The following is a 17,415-nucleotide window of genomic DNA, read 5'->3' on the forward strand; positions in this document are numbered from 1 at the left end:
AGATTAATGGTACATGTAGTGCCTGGCACCTGGTAAATACTATATTAAAGTGTTTGTTAAGATTAATGGTACATAGATCAAATCAATATTGGGTTTCCTGATTTTTCATATTTTCAGATTTTAAGTGTGATATATAATACCAAGTTTTTTTAGTCAACTTTATAGAGGTATGCTGCCATGTAGGGTTCAGTGAGTTTGGACAAATGTTTACCTTGATAAGCCCTACCACAGACAGGTGTGGCACATGTCCATCTGTTGCCTCTCCCTAGTCAATCTCCACCCTCATCCTTAGCCCCAGGCAATCATGCTTTCTTTCTCATGAAATGGATTGCTCTTTTTCTAGAGTGTTGTGTCAGTGGAGTCATGCTTAGCATCTTTTGAATTTCATCTGTGTTAACTGTGTCTGCCAGCAGTTCCTTTCTACCCCCAAATGGCATTTTGTTTTATGAAAGTACTGCACTTTTCCTGTGCAATGGTTATGTACCTGCTACCTCTGATTCTTGGTTGTTGTGAATACTGCTCTGAATATTCATGTAAAAGTCTGTGTAGACTTATTGTCACTGTTTTAATTTGCATTCCCTTGATTACTATTCTTTTATTAACTCATTAAAAGTTTGAAAACCTTTTGAAGAATACTAATAATTTCTTTTTTCATGAATTCTATCTTGTCCATATTTTAATTAATGGTCTTTACATTTTCTTCTGTAATATATTTAAATTGTTGAGGCAGCCAAATCTCTTTCTTTTCCCTTTTATTTCTTCTATGCATTTGATATACACTTCCCAAGGAAGGATATTTTAAAAAAATTTTTTTTTTTTTGTAGCTGTAGATGGACAGAATCCCTTTATTTTATTTGTTTATTTTTATGTGGTGCTGAGGATCGAACCCAGTGCCTCATCGCATGCTAGGGAAGCACTCTACTACTGAGCTACAGCCCCAGCCTAGGAAGGAGATTTTTGACAGTGCATTTGCTTGACAGTGAGTGAGTGTGTGTGTTTGTGTGTCCTGGGGGCTGTATTCAAAATAGGCTGTTGTTGCCTATGCAGGAAACTACAATGAAAGTTGGGTTTAATTTGGGTCAGTTCACATTCACTGTGATTCCTTTGATATTTTTAGATTATTTAAATGCCATATCTAACTAGTATATTCTTGAATTTGACACATCCTAAAACCATGTTTACTCTTTAGATAATAAGATTTTGTCAATAGCTGAGTTGTCTGATTAGCTGAAGTTTTATCTCTGTTAACATTTCTCATTAAAAAGCATTCAGTTGTTCCTATTTGAAAATTTCCCAACATGAATTACATACATGTCTTTGTATTCATAAACTAAGAATACTGTACACAATTTTTGATAGATTTTCATGATGAATATTGTTTTTTGAATTATTTGTGAATGTTAACCTGAACATTTTTTAAAATATGTTAGGCCACTGCTATGTCCAGTAGCCTCAACTTTGTATGCTTTTTGAGTTATTTTGTCCCTTTTTTGGTTTTTCTCTTGAACCTTGATTGCTGCCCAGGTGCCTCCTTAGTTTCATGGTGGTACTTCCTCCTGTGAATGTTGCCACAATGGTTAAGAATGATATAAAAGTTATAAATAGGTTCCAAATGGGTGAACTCTGAGTAGAAAATTACACCATTTTTATCTATTTTTGCTTTTCAGAAGTTTTTTTTTTCCATGTCTTTGTGCTTGATTGCGATCTGAATTTGTTAAAGTTAGTGGGATAGATTTACCCAGGTAGATTTATCTTTCACACAACAGTATTTTCTCATTCTTTACTTGAGAAATTGGATGAAAATAGTGATGATAACATAAATGTAAGGCTTACTCTGTGCCTAGCATTTTTTCTAAGTATTTCAAATATTATACTCATTTAATCCTCACAGCAACAACAGTATCTTAACAGTACTCTTAGAGATGAAGAAATTGAGGCACTGAGAGGCATGCCCGAGGCCATGCAGGCTTGACACAGAGCCTCTGTACATGACCCTTTATGCTATACTGCTGACCAGTGGGAGGATAGCAGATGCACATGTAATCTTGTCTGTTTTTTAGAAAGTTAACACTTATGGGAAGAGAATTTTCAAAGTATGCAATGGAGGATGTAGATAGTCTCTAGACTTTGTGAATTATAGATTTCAAGGTTCAGCATGATTTTCCTAGTTAAACACTTTACCAAGATTTTTTTTTTCTTTTAGCACTCTTTGGTGACTTGAGTAAGACAGTAAAAATAAAGATAAACTTTTAAAAGTTTGTGCAATGTTTATTAGAAATGAAAATTAGAAAAAAATTTAAAGCTATGTGTTTCAAAAATAGTACAGTAGCAATTTGTGGTAGCAAAACCACTGAAAGGTGTTCTTTAGAAGAGATTCCTTTGGGGTGAGGCATTGATAAGGAATTGAAACACTTATTATGTACTTAGTACGGCTTCTGGAGGGAGCCTTTGTGTCCTTACAGTTATTCATTCTTTGGTATTTAATTTCCTTGTTGATTTAATGGCCCTACAGACCCATTGCAAATACAGTGGCCTCCTCCAGGAACTCTTTCCTTTTTGTCCTCGCCCTAAGAATTTACTTTTTAATCTACTTTTTAAAATACTTTACATTTCTACTTTATGCAACTTTTTCACTGTCCTAATCTTATTCTGTAAGATGTAGGCTACAGTCTCAAAGCCTTATGTATGCACTTTTTTTCTTACTATTGTTTATTTTTGAATAAATAAGTGGCAATTAAGATCTTTTTGCTTTTTCAGACCATTTTACACACTCTGTGTATGAAACCTCCTGTAGACCAGACCTGCTTAACTTGTATATTCAGTGCCACAAATTTGTTTTGTGAATATATGATTACTAATAAACTCTACTCTAATTATTCAAAGCCTACTGATTTTCCTATTGAATGAGTAAAACACCTACTTGATAAAGCTGTTGTAAGGATTAAGTTAGATAAAATCTGTGTAAAATCCTGTTACACAGTTATCCTGTTACTGGATTAAAAATGGTTCTTGTGGCTCAGTGGCAGAGTGCTTGCCTTGCACATGTTCTTCCTGGTGGATTGAAATTAGATGTTCTACACAGTATCTTTAATAGCATTTAAAATTAGGTGATAATTAGTTCAAATCTTACCTTGGACTAGATCAACCTAAGATACCTTATGGCACAATTGAAAGGAAGTCTGCTCGGTGCATTCTGTGCCTCACTTAGGGTCCTTCTGCCTTATTTTTAGGTAGAATAGATTGATTTTATACACTATTGCTCTTATACATTTTTGATTATTCATTCTTTTCCTTCTCATTATAATATTAATTTCTGAAGCACAGTAGCTAAAATATCAAGTGTGCATATATTGACTGTAGTATGCCCTGGAAGGGAAACTACCTGCTTTGCAGATGGAGGACCTGAAGGATGGGGTGTTTTCTACAGTTATTATTCTCATGTTAGCTTTTTTTTTTTTAATATTTATTTTTTAGGTATAGTTGGACACAATACCTTTATTTATTTTTATGTAGTGCTGAGTATTGAACCCAAAGCCTCGCATGTGCTAGGCGAGAACTCTACTGAGCTACAACCCTAGCCCCTCATGTTAGCTTTTTTAAAGGCAACTTTATGCTCCATGAGAAGAACATTCCTGAGCAAGTGAGTTGCAACTGATCCTAACTACCAGATAGTCTCACTCCGTGTCCACTTTGCACTGGGCCTTGTTGGACCCATTTTTTCAAGCAGCAGGTTGTATCATGATTCTCCAAGCTGGTTTTAGCACTTCTCTACAGTTGCAGCTGTCCTGGTTTATTTGGTTTGCCCACCTCTTAACAGCATCACAGGCTTCAATTTTGTTTTGCCTGTGGATATTGCTTTGTTAACCATTGGTGAGACATCATATTTTTAGGATAGGATTTCATTTTTGGAGGAGTGATCTATTTCTTTAGAGGATTATTTTGTTTTCTTTTCCTGCAAACTGAGTTGGTATGATATAATCAGATGCGTCCTTTATGACTGTATCAGTCAAATCTTATTGCAGTAAATGTAACCTTTTGAAATGGAGTTTTCCACCATGCTGCCAGCGCATTGGTTTCATTAATGAGTGCTGGGAGCCATTAGCCAAGTAGGTATGACAATTTCCTTGCCAGCGTACCCCATGTTGCTTAGTGGAAGGACTCATGGAAATAGGACATTTTGCAGTGACATTGCATGTAGGTGACCTTGCTCAAGGACCAGGGCGGATTAGGGTGTTCCCGGTTTAGGATAATCGGGTTTAGGGCGTTCCAGGTTTAAGATTATTCCTGCTGGGAATAGAGCCTATCCTGCTGCCTGAGTTCCCCTTGAGTGCTCACGGGATTCAGACAGTATTTTTTGGGAGACAGAAGCCCAGTGGAGGTGGATTTGGGCAGAGAACGTGGATTTCTCCAGAACGTGTTTGTAGACGGCTGGTGTGAGTTCGGGAATAAAGAGTTGCTGTTTGAATCTACAAGCTGTGTGGTGGCTCGTGATTGTGTGCCCAGCCAGACTGCGGCATTTGTGCCCAGCCAGACTGCGGCAAATGAGGTTCTTGGCATAAAAGTTAACTAGCGAGATGGAAATAAAACACACAGACTCAGTTACCTTTTTCTATGACCAGGTCCGAGACGGCTCCCCTCTCTGGCTCCAACCTCGAACCACCCGTAGGGCAGCAAGGATTACTCAGGGCTAGCAGGAGAGAGAGAGAGCGAGCACGTCAGGGAGTAGCCTTTTATTGGGGAACAAGAAATTCAGGGGAGAATTCCATCCATTGAAGGTTGAGGGGGGCCGCACTCCAAGCTCAGGGTCAGTGATTGGCCCCCGGGGTCAGTGGTCAGTCACACCCCCACACGGACGGGTTCTCTCATCAGGAGAGGGCCAGGAAAGCTCCGACACAGATTAGTCAGAGCGCCTCAGACCCAAACCGGGAGTCGCCCAGTCACGTGTGAGAATGGCTCTCCACAGAGTTTAATGAGTTTAAGAACATGGGCACATGTTCTCCAGTTCAGTAGCAGGCATAGGATAAGGATAGTGACTCACTTTGGTCTCTGCCCACCCCTTGTCTATGCTCAGGCAGTTCTCTTGGGCCAGAGAGAAATGCATAGTAATGTCGTTGAGTCTCACTGCTAAATCATGAGCACCAATTTCCCAAGAGCCAGTAGTGCTGTGCCATATTCCTTCTATTCTGTCTGCTGTCCTGCTTTATATTATTGTCCTATTTTCCAAATAAAGAGATAAGGCTCAGTGAGCTAAGGAGATCAGCTGATGATTAGAAGTAGCAGTGCTGAAACTGGATCTTGGTGGGTTCAACTCCAGAACATAATTTTTTTTTTTTTTTTTTTTTGGTACTGGGGATTGACTCCAGGGGTGCTTAGTCACTGAGCCCATATCCCCAGCCCTGTATTTATTTTTTATTTTGTGACAAGCTCTTGCTAAGTTGCTTAGGGCCTCACTAATTGCTGAAGCAGGCTTTGAACTTGTGATTCCTCCTCCCTCAGTCTCCTGAGTCCCTGGAATTACAGGAGTGCATCACTATGAATAAAATGACTGCTGAAAGAAAAACTTCCTGGAGGTCCTCTTGAGAGGTGTGGTTATATGTGTCAGACATCCAGATATTTAAATAGAAAAGTATTTAAGAAATACTGGTTAGTTTAGAAAGCAAGGGTTAAATATTGTGACTATTAAGAAGTAATAAACATAAATATACTTTTTAACAATTTTGAGCTGTAAGTTCATTCTGATGGCACCCTGCCTGATGACTTGGGGTCTGATTCAAACTTGCTCTAACAGCACACCAGGTGAGCTTTTGCCATGGTAGTGAACACTTTGGTGTGTGAATGAGTACACAGACACCCAGAACACAGCCCTGGCTAGGAGTGTTCTGGGTCACTTCTCAAGTGTGCCTTCTCAGAGGAGAGAGAGAGGTGAATTCTCAGCTTTAGCTTGTTTTGAGGGGGTTCCCTGCAATTGAACCCAGGAGTGCTTAGCCAACTGAGCCACATCCTCAGCCTGTTTTATTTTTTGAGAGAGGGTCTTGCTAAGTTGCTCAGGACATCACTGAGTTGCTGAGGCTGGCTTTGAAAATGGGACCCTCCTGCCTCAGCCTTCCGAGTTGCTGTAATACAGGTGTGTGCCATTGCACACAGCCCGACTTCAGATTTTATGGTTAACTTTGCGGTAGACCGCTGCTCTTCAGGAAAACAGTCTGAAACTCAAAAAACAGAACATATATTCTTTGAAGGTAAATAAATCAGGAAGGGAATTGCTATTGCTAAGTACAGCAAAGAAGATACCAATGAGACTATGCCTAGTTCTAGTCCTGCTCTTAGTTCTCTGGTTCTTAAGAAGAGACAGTGCCAAGTCAAGAGTTGTGGATTCCAAAGAGCCTCAGTTCCTAGTTCTTCCTTCTCTCCCATATCCTACCTACTCTCCTGGTCCACCGATAGAGGCTCTGATCCCTTTCTTGAAGGACTGAATGGGTGGGTGGTAGGTAAGTGGATTTAGAGTGCCTCCACTTTACTAAAGACTCTAAATGCCTGTGAGGAGAGGAGTAGCCATCAGTGGCACTGTCCTTGCAAGGCAGGTCTGGATTCACACTGTGCTCTGCTGGGTTTTTGTAGGAGCTACAGAACCAAGAAAGTAATAATGCCCTGGGATAGCTGGTAACCAATTATGTGCAGTTAAATCCTGTCCATTAATTTAGATACCGTTCTGGAAATTGTCAGTAGGGACATAAATAAACCTTTACATATTGTCTTGAATCTTTTAAAAATATTTATTTTTTAGTTGTAGGTGGACACAATACTTTTATTTTTATTAGGTGCTGAGGATCAAACCAAGTGCCTCATGTGCTGTAGGCGAGCACTCTACTACTGAGCCACAACCCCAGCCCCTATTGCCATGAATCTTAATACGTGGCTGTACTTTCAAAATAGGCTGTTTTCTAACAAACTTTGAAAACGAGATGTAGGGAAACTTTTTTGGGGATTGAACCCAGGGCCTTGTGCATGCAGAGGCAAGCACTCTACCAACTGAGCTATATCCCCAGCCCCTAACCTCCTCTTTGAAGTTCTCTTTGTTCTACTGGGAAATAAATGTCAGAAATGTGAGTGGGAAACTAATTAGAAGAACTATACATTATTCTTGAATTCATTCATAATATGGTAGCATGTAATATTTTTGTTGATCTCATGTAATGTGAATAAAACCACCAAGCTTTTGTGCAATAGTTGTTAGTGCCACAACTGTACAATAATTTTTGATTTCTTATAGATTTTATGCTTTCTGTTGATGGCATGATTCATTTCTGTGTTTTCATTCTGAGTTTTAAAAATGCAGACAGTTATCAAAAAATTCTGTGTCTTAATTAAGAATTTTCCCTCAAGTGACTTAATTACCAAAAAAGATATTGTAGAGATTCAATTTTTCGAGTAAAACTTGTTTTTATATGAGAAGAAGTAGAACAGGAACAGAGAAGTAGAATAGGAAGTGACAGTATAGACAGTTAGCTCTTGCTCAGATTAGTCCATAAGGAGACATGAAAGTATTCTCATTGTGCTTTTTTATTTTTATGGGCTTTATGGCATGACCTTATCATTACCTTTTTCCCTCCCTATCCAACATCTTCTAGCTCTTAAGTAGAAAAAGTTTTTGTGGTATTGTTAATGTTCAGGAGATGCTTTGAACATATCCAGCTATTGTACCCAAGCACCTGACTGGGTCATATTTGGGATTGTACTCTCATGCTGTAAACCTAATAATCAACCTATTTTGGCTTTAAAATATGATGTCCTTTATTTCATTGTTCTATTTGTTTGCTTGTTTTTTCCAAACAGGCTGCAGATACTTTAGCTGTGAGGCAAAAAAGAAGAATTTATGATATCACCAATGTCTTAGAAGGAATTGATCTGATTGAAAAAAAGTCAAAAAATAGTATCCAATGGAAGTAAGTAACAAACCAGCACCCTATTCTAAAAACCTTTATTTTGCTCTGTAAAATTTGATCTTTCTGACATTTCTTCCTCCAAATACTCTTTATTTCAGCTTTCTGGTCACACCAGGCCTCTCATCTTTTCTCCTGGACACTCCTCTGGCCTCTATGTATGTCTCTACTGTTAGAATGTTCCTTTCCTCTCTTTGTTACTTAATTTATACCCAAAGGTCAAATCTTATCATCTCCCTCAAGCTGCTTATTCATTTGGCACACATTGCATACTTCTTTGTATTCTTAATCCCCCTGATTACAGCCCAGGTCTGTACCCAATGAAGAGAAACTCTTTGAAAACAGGAACTACATCTTACATATGAGAATGTGTCTTCTAGGTGTTGGGGTTCTGGCTCAGGGGTAGAGCGCTTGCCTAGCATGTGTAAGGCACTGGATTTGATTCTCAGCACCACATATAAATAAATAAAGGTCCCTCAACAATTGAAAAAAAAAATTTTAAAAAGAATGTCTTCTAAATAATAATTAAGATTCATGATGTTATTAACTGTTGCATGGTTGTAATTTATGACAAATACATTTTGTTCTTCAGAGTGCCCTCTTTGACCTTAGGGTTTTGTTTTATTAGCCAAAATTCCACCAAAATACCAAAAGGTTGTAATTTGTTTTACCAACATCATGAGACTGCTAGGTGTGACCATTTAGCTTTAACATCCATTTGGTACCTCAATCACCAGACTGATGTTCCAGAAGATGTCCAATATTCTACAGCATACTGAGAATTTTTGTAATTTGGTGATTCTTGTCAGTCAATTTTTCAAGAAAGTAGGTTCGGAGCTATTGTGTTGACGTTTTGTAAAGATTTTAATGCTTGATTTAATAAACTAGTTTTATTATTACAAAATTTAAGTATGTTAACCTAGGACTGACTTGGGAATATTAATTCTCTATGTTTTCAAGAGGTGTAGGTGCTGGCTGTAATACTAAAGAAGTTATAGACAGATTAAGATTTCTTAAAGCTGAGATTGAAGATTTAGAACTAAAGGAAAGAGAACTTGATCAGCAGAAGTTGTGGCTACAACAAAGCATCAAAAATGTGATGGACGACTCCATTAATAATAGATATCCTTTCAAATAAGTCATACATACAGCTGTAGAATATGTATGTATATAATACAGTGTTCTAGTCTAAAGGTCAGTTATTTTATTCTGGTGTTTTAGACTTTTGTAAATGAATACAACATTCTGTAATATCCTTCTAATGATTTATAAATATTAGCTTTTTAATTTACATAGTATATTAACATTATTCCTGTGTTGCATTGAAGGGAGAAATTTAATCTATTTTCAATTCACCTATTGATAAGGATGCACTGTATTTGCCAGTGTGCTTAGGATGGGGGGAAGTGTCTGTGAATAGTGCTAAGTGCATACATATTTTTAAATAATTATGTTCTAATATCCTGAAGTGGTCAAAATTCAGCAACTCTCAAAAGTTTTGAAAAATTAATTTTGAAGATGATATATGGGTCCACAGTTGATTCATGGTGCTTTCTGCCTGATATTTTGTCAAAGATACTTTATACTGGAGGACAATATCTTTTTGTAACCATATTGTGTTTGGAGAAAAATGTGATGTACTCCATGTATTTCTTACAAACCAATACCTACTCAGAGATACTTGTGATTCTGGTGGTTTGTGAATTTACTAGCACTTTCATGAAACCTTTTTTTTTTTTTTGGTGGGGGGTGGGTACAGGGACACTTAACCACTTAGCCACATTCCCAGCTCTTTTTGGTTTTTATTTCGAGACAGGGCCTTGCTAAGTTGCTGAGGTGGCTTTGAACTTTGTGATCCTCCTATCTCAGCCTCCCAAATCTTTGGGATTATAGGTGTGCACCACCACATCCACTTCTCATGAAATCTTTAACTACAGTTTATATGTACCACCTTGTGCAGTTTTTACTAATGTGTACAACATAATTTATTTTTCATGTTGTATTTGGTGGACAGGTCATGGTCTTATTTGTTATTTCCTTTCTATGGATCAGAACTCCTTAAGTGTGTGAGAACATTGGGGGTTTTAGCTATGTCCTGTAGAGCCCCCAGGATTCAAAAACCATTGAAGTAGGTGATCTTTGACTTTGGTTCCCTGTTTTACAATCTTATAGCTCTGTCCATCCATGATTTTCCAAACCATGACTGTGTCTTAAATGTATGTATGTATGATTTTTTTGTGTACTATAATATTTGACATCTTTTTTTAAAAAAAAAATTTTAATTTTTAAATTTTTATTAGTTCAAAACATTACATAGTTCTTGACATATCATATTTCATACATTTGATTCAAGTGGGTTATAAGATATTTGACATCTTATAAAAATCTTTCAGGCTGGGGAGAAGCTGCCTCTCTGGGGGCTCCAATTCTTAGAATGACTCAGTGAGGAGCAGGCATTTTGATACACAGACTAACCAGTCCTGAGCTCTACTCCTCTGTCTGACCCATAGTCTCAAGGAGGCAATATTCTGCTTTCATTCTTCCAGGGCTGGAAAACAAGGGTATCATAGAGCCTGCCAAATTTTTTCAAACTAGCCACTCCTGAAATTTTCATTCTTCTTGCCCTGCTGTCCTCGTGGAAACCCTAACAAAGGTTCTAACCTGATGCTTTCTCTTCTCCCCTATTCTCTGCCTCCTGACTACCTTAACATCTTCCCAACATGGCCTACATGCCTTCTGTCTCTTGGACCTGGGAGTATGATAAATTTGTTTTCTCAAGCTTCTCCCTGTCTATACCTGATTGGGAAAGGAGCATGAAACAAACAGTGGCCCAAGAAAAGTCTTGATGTGGAAGCTTGTATGGTTGCTCTCCACTCCTGTCCTTTTCCCATCCATTGCTTTCCTGCCTCCTGCCCCAGGCCCCTGGTGTGGACACTGTTTTTCCATCTCTATCCCAAGAACCCTCAGATGTCCCGGAAATCATAATGGAGGCTTCTCAAAGCAAAGGAAAAGAACTCCTCTTGTGGACCATCTGCTTTTCCAGACTCCCATTCCTTATTATCTGACCATGTATGGCAGCCCCTTTATACATTTGGTGATTGAATTCTTTTGATCTTCAGATTTATTACTTCAATTTATTGTGTGGACCTTGATATAAATTGCTGTTCCTTAACTCTTACGACAGTACATTTTCCTATGTGACTCATGAAGACATCTGTAATTGCTTTAATGGTAAGTAATTACTTTTCCCTATGTTCTTCTCCTGTTGATTGTAGAACAATTCAGAGTTTCTCATGCACTCAGCCTTAGTCGTCAGTTTCAGGAGGAATTTGTAGATATTTTTTCTTATTCTATAGTGTTGTGTGTTGATAGGCTGCTTTTGTTTCCGTTTTCATGGAAATAACTGCTTTTCACAGCTTTCAATTCATTGGCTCCATTGTTAGGCATAAACCCAAGTGCAGGAGGGGAAGAGGGCCAGGGGGTGGAGAGGAATCTAAATCAAAGCAGGATTGAACAGTAATTCCAAAGTCAGTGACCAAGTAATTTCAAAGTCAATGACCAAAACTTGAACAAGAACACAGTTCTTTTCAGCACTGTATGAAACTGTACATAGCAGATGAGCTGGTCACAAATGGAACCCAAAGAAAGCATGTGGAAAGAATTAGATGAATCTTTTTTATAACCTGGAAAATTCTTCCTATTCCCATTCCACCCTCTGCCCCCATGTTTACCCCTTGAAATGATAATATCATGTTTTAATAACTAAAATGAGGTAGGGACTTGTATTCCCAAAACATAAGTAAAATGAAATCTGCATACATATTGATATTTAATTCTGTATCCATGTTTATTAAAAGTATAGCCATATGTATTATATACACTTACATACAAACACAAATGGCAAGTTTCCTTATCAAGCAGAATCTGACCCTCCATAAAGACTCTGTTGGAAATGTGTGTGGGTTTATTGTTCTGTTTTGTCAGGATAGTTCTTACACATTCTCCAAGAAAGTTTGGAGAATTTTTTGTTAATCTTCAGTTCCACAGAAATCAGTCTGTAAAATTTGGCTTCAAAAATAAATTAATTTAAGGCCAACATTTTACTGTCTTACCTAATCTCTAATTTTTCAGCTATTTAAATAGTTTAAATATTTCAAGTAAACAGTATTACTTATTTGAGGCCAAAAGATTTGAAGAATCAGACTTTATATTGAGTTGAGTTGAATTTGTTGAAAGTAATAGAGCTAACACAATTTACTCTCCTATGACACATGAATACATGTATTACCTCATTTAATACTCAAAATAAACCTATGCAATAAGTTATATGTCCCCTATTTTATAAGATCCAAGGTTATCTAGCCTGAGATTTAAACCCAAACTTCTTAATCCTGAGCCTCTGTTCTGGCCTATATAGTCTTTTTCTTTCTTTCTTTGTTTTCTCCCAGTCCAAATATCTATAGTGATTTTTCTCTTTCTCCTTCTTCTTTATTTTCTTTCTTTCTTTCTTTCTTTCTTTCTTTCTTTCTTTCTTTCTTTCTTTGTTTCTTTGTTTCTTTCTTTCTTTCAGAAATTTGCTAGCAAATTACGACATTTATATGGAAATACAAAGCACTTAGAATAACCAACATGAGTGAAAAAGAATAGAACTGAAGGACTCATTACCTGATTTAAAAATTGAAGACAGTATGTTTTTGGCATAAAAATGGACATGTAGGAAAAAATGGCACAGAATTCAGAATTTCAAAAACGACCCACACATACATGAATTGATTTTGAGCAAAGTAATCCAATGAGTAAAGGTCAGTCTTTCCAACAAATAGTGCTGAAATAATTGGACTTCATATTAAACAACAACAAAACCAGAATTCCTTGACACTTGTCCTTCACCAAATAGAAAAATGAATTAAAGTGATCAAATAAATAATACAGATAAAATATATGGATTTATGAATAGTAAAATACAGCATCCAGAAGATAAAAATCTTAACAGCTCAAAGTCTGGCCCTTATATCCTGATCAACATTAATTCTAATATTTTTCTTTTTTGACCAGGTGATACACTTTTGGCCATTCAAGCACCTTCTGGTACACAGCTGGAGGTACCTATTCCAGAAATGGTAAGTAGTATAGCTTTTAAGTAAATGGGAAAAATGGATTTCTTTCTTTTTTTTTTTTTTTAAATTTTTTATTGTTGGCTGTTCAAAACATTACATAGTTCTTGATATATCATATTTCACACTTTGATTCAAGTGGGTTATGAGCTCCCATTTTTACCCCATATACAGATTGCAGAATCACATCAGTTACACATCCATTGATTTACATATTGCCATACTAGTGTCTGTTGTGTTCTGCTGCCTTTCCTATCCTCTACTATCCCCCCTCCCCTCCCCTCCCCTCCCCTCCCCTCCCCTCCCCTCCCCTCCCCTCTTCTCTCTCTGCCCCCTCTACTGACATTCATTTGTCCCCCTTGTATTATTTTTCCCTTTCCCCTCACTTCCTCTTGTATGTACTTTTGTATAACTCTGAGGGTCTCCTTCCATTTCCATGCAATTTCCCTTCTCTCTCCCTTTCCCTCCCACCTCTCATCCCTGTTTAATGTTAATCTTCTTCTCATGCTCTTCGACCCTACTCTGTTCTTAGTTACTCTCCTTATATCAAAGAAGACATTTGGCATTTGTTTTTTAGGGATTGGCTAGCTTCACTTAGCATAATCTGCTCTAATGCCATCCATTTCCCTGTAAAAAATGGATTTCTTATCTCAAGAGAAATACATTCTCTTGAGCTGAACACGAGCTAATAGTTAACGTTTGAGTTACTGTTTTCAAGTTTTATATTTGAAAATATTGATATCTGAATTTGGATGTTGTCAGTGGTAGAATTATAGAAGTAACTGAATAAACTATTCAATGTTGATTACAAATTTAAAAAAATGTTTGACTTTATTTGATTTAGAGTTCATCAAGGAATGAGTAATGATTGTATTTAGGCATTTATGTTACAACATTTTATAGTTTCAGGATATAAATTACTTTTGAAATGGAGGGATTTTATATTTATATCTCTCTAAAAAAAGTCATTGACTTTGTTCATGGTGGGTAACTCCAGGGGATAGAACTTGTGCTTGTAGAGAATGCTTGAGGGACTGCTAAGCATGGACAGATAGTATTACACACAGTGAAAAGTGTATGGCTGTCAGAATTCTATAGCTGAGAGTTTCTGATGATCAGTACTAGAGAAAAGCTTACTTTTTAGTGGCCAGTTGTTTAGAGCCATCAATATCCCGTTCTACTCATCTTTACATTTCAGCTTTATGAGTTTATGTTGTTGTATGATTTCAATTAGTACTTAATGCCTTTGCTTAATTTTTAATGTTTCAGGATAGCTTAAATATTAATATTTATTACTTTGTTTACACCCAATAATTTCAAAGGGTCAGAATGGACAAAAGAAATACCAGATCAATTTAAAGAGTCATTCAGGACCTATCCACGTGCTGCTTATAAATAAAGAGTCCAGTTCATCTAAGCCTGTGGTTTTTCCTGTTCCCCCACCTGATGACCTCACACAGCCTTCCTCTCAGTCCTCAACTCCAGTGACTCCACAAAAACCGAACATAGTAGCTCAGAACCTGCCTGAGCAACTTGTCTCCGAAAGAAGCCAGAATCTTCAGCAGATACCAGCTACAGAAATATCTTCAGGTGGGTTCAGGGGAAAGTAGAAGGGAAAATTTTTTAAAAGTAGAAGGGAAAATATGATTATTATGTAAGTTGGAGATTTATTATTTGTGATATTATTCTTGTCATCTAATATGGGAGGCAAAAGCATGAGTTTAATTTAATCAACATGTATTAATTTAGTATCTCTTATGTGCTTATGAGAAAAAGTTTAAAACACTCTTTAATTATATTGCCAAAGATTTGTTTTATATATGCGTGTACATATATATCAATATATACACAATTCAGAAATACCTAATAAGATATAATGTGTTTATGATTGTGTAAAGAACTGTTGATACTTAGCATGATATTTATGGGCATCAGGGTTTGCTGTTTCCCTTAGAATTCCATTTTTAGGATTAATTAAGTTAAATTTGTTCCTTTTAAGTTTACTTGGTAAGGTCATTATCTCAGTAAGTCTAGTATAAATTATTAAAAATGTGCTTTAACTACTTAAGAAAAAATGAGAACATAGTGACCTCCCATTTCTCCATGTTCTTTGTTGTACTTTTTTTTTTTAGGGAAGCTTAGTTTTAGAGTTGATAAATGGTGTCAACACCAATTACATAGGAACTCTTCTTTCCTATGTAATGCCTTTCTAAATTGTTTCAAGTATGAGATGATATATAACTAAAACACTAAACATTGGGTATCAGGAGATAGGAGTGACAATTCTTAAATTTATTAAAAAAAAAAAAAAAATGCCTTGGAACCCAGTGTTTTCCCTTGGTTCCAGGGCTGGGTCTATAACAACTTCTTACTGATTCCAAATAAAGGGAGTGTGATATGGAGTAGCAATGATTTTTTTAATGAATGAATTAGTTGTGCTACTATAGCTGTCATGTTAGAAACTATTATACATAATGCAAATTGTTGTTTACCTATGGGATGCCTTGTTGCTGCTACTATGGGAGTTCAGAATAGTTAAAAAAGTGAAGTTGAGAAGACGTAACTAGACATGGGATTACTTTTTTGTTCTTGTTGCCTATATTCTCTCCTTCCTTCCTCTGTATTTCTGAACCAGAAATAATAGAAATGCACAATTGAAGGTGTAGTCCTTAGAAGTTTTTTAGTCTAATTAGCATGAATTAAGCAGGCAATCTTTATATGCCTTAGGCATAATTATATGCACCAAATTGTATGTACCAATTTAATGTTTCCAGAGTATTAAATTTTTTTTTTTAGTATTTGGTTCCTATATATGCACTTACATTTGGAAATAGTGAGGAAAATAATTTTGGGACAGATTAAAGAAAGCCTTGAACATCAGAGTAATGAGTTAAGACTTTAGCCAATGAACTAGTTAAGATCTGTAACAAAGGAAAATGGTACAATTAGAGCTACACAGTGGTGAGCACAGGAATAATGAACTAAGAAGATGCTTTGAGGAAGCAGAAGAGACAAGAGGCTATGGAGATTGAAAATTATTTGTGATTATGCAACTGTGCTGGAACAGTAAGGTCAAAATAATGTGATGCTACTGGGATTGGAGAGAGAAATCATGAACAGATTTTGAGAAATACAATTTAGGCAAAATACTTAACATTTCATGTGCGAGATAGATAAAGTGAATAGGAATAATGGAAAGTGATGTTGAAGTTTTAAGGTTGTGTGTCTCGGAGAATTATAACACCAGACTTTATAAAACTGAGTTTATTTTGGAAGACTAATTAGTCTTTTGGTCTGCATCTTGAGTTTGTAAGTTTAAAAGTAATGCCAGGCACAAAGTAGGTACTCATGAAAATGATCTTTTCGCAAAATTCTAGTGAATTTTCTTTGTCAGTGAACCTGGTATTGTGACTGTGTGTTTAAATATAATAGCCTTTTTCTAAAGTTCATAAACAGACATAATAAAATTTGTCACATTTCTTTTTCCAGCAGGATCTCTCAGTGGAGATATCATTGATGAGTTAATGTCTTCTGATGGTAAGCAGTTTAAAATTATACTACTTTATTTAAATCAATAATACTTTCCTACTATTTTTAAGTGCCATGTGATTTAAGAGAAATGAAGAACCTTTATTTTCTAATTGCTTTCCTATGATACATGAAGATTCTCCCTTAATAAAGTACTTTATAGTAAATCAGAGCTATTATTCAGAATTTATTTCTCTTTGCTTGCATCTCAAGGGGAAGGAGTCCATAAAGGGAGATTTACTACTTTTACTAAATAAACTCCTAACTAGCACTTTGCATCCCTGAAGAATCTGGCCCAAGAAGAGTAAAATAGTATGTTGAAATCAATAAGTAAAACCCACACCATTATCAACCCACCAATGTGAATCACCAAACTATTACTAATATTAGCCATCGCATTACCTAATATGAAATTAACTAAAATATACTAATTAATAGTTTCTCTCTGGGCTTCCATTTTTCTATTTAGTTCTTAGATTCAGAGTCCTGGTTCCTAACAAAGTTAGCAGAGACCTAGGAAGTGGTTGCAGTTAAGTTAGCAAGTGGTATAGTAATGACTTAAGAGAACATCAGCAAATTTTAAATCTAGTGCATACATCAGCAATATACTTCACAGAATTTTTAGATTATGTGTTTAAGTGATAAGTTCAACCAATAAAAATTTTAACCTTATTTAACCAATGTATAAATTGCCTTTATGTGAGAATCTTTCAAAGTTTATGTTAAAATTGGTCATTAATGATCATTATTTTATACGTAATTTTTAAAAAATCATGTGTAACCTAGGAGATCATTTGAATTGATATATTTGATACTGTTTTACGTTAAACATC

General features: G+C 36.2%; 1 protein-coding gene across 2 annotated transcripts in view; it reads left to right on the forward strand.

Annotated features, from left to right (window-relative positions):
- E2f5 (E2F transcription factor 5) overlaps positions 1-17,415 on the forward strand; it is a 29,799-nt gene that overhangs the window by 11,578 nt on the left and 806 nt on the right. Inside the window, exons 2-7 of one of the 2 annotated variants that reach the window (XM_046458629.1) lie at positions 7,834-7,943; positions 8,901-9,062; positions 11,128-11,171; positions 12,996-13,060; positions 14,377-14,644; positions 16,544-16,591. In XM_046458629.1, the coding sequence (XP_046314585.1) occupies positions 7,834-7,943; positions 8,901-9,062; positions 11,128-11,171; positions 12,996-13,060; positions 14,377-14,644; positions 16,544-16,591 (697 nt within the window). The remainder of the gene's footprint in view (positions 1-7,833; positions 7,944-8,900; positions 9,063-11,127; positions 11,172-12,995; positions 13,061-14,376; positions 14,645-16,543; positions 16,592-17,415) is intronic. The other variant, XM_046458630.2, reaches the window with a different exon arrangement.

The sequence above is a fragment of the Marmota monax genome, unplaced genomic scaffold (assembly GCF_021218885.2).
Source record: "Marmota monax isolate L192 unplaced genomic scaffold, Marmota_monax_Labrador192_F-V1.1 WCK01_AAM20220418_F8-fsc00147, whole genome shotgun sequence".
Lineage (NCBI taxonomy): Eukaryota > Metazoa > Chordata > Mammalia > Rodentia > Sciuridae > Marmota > Marmota monax.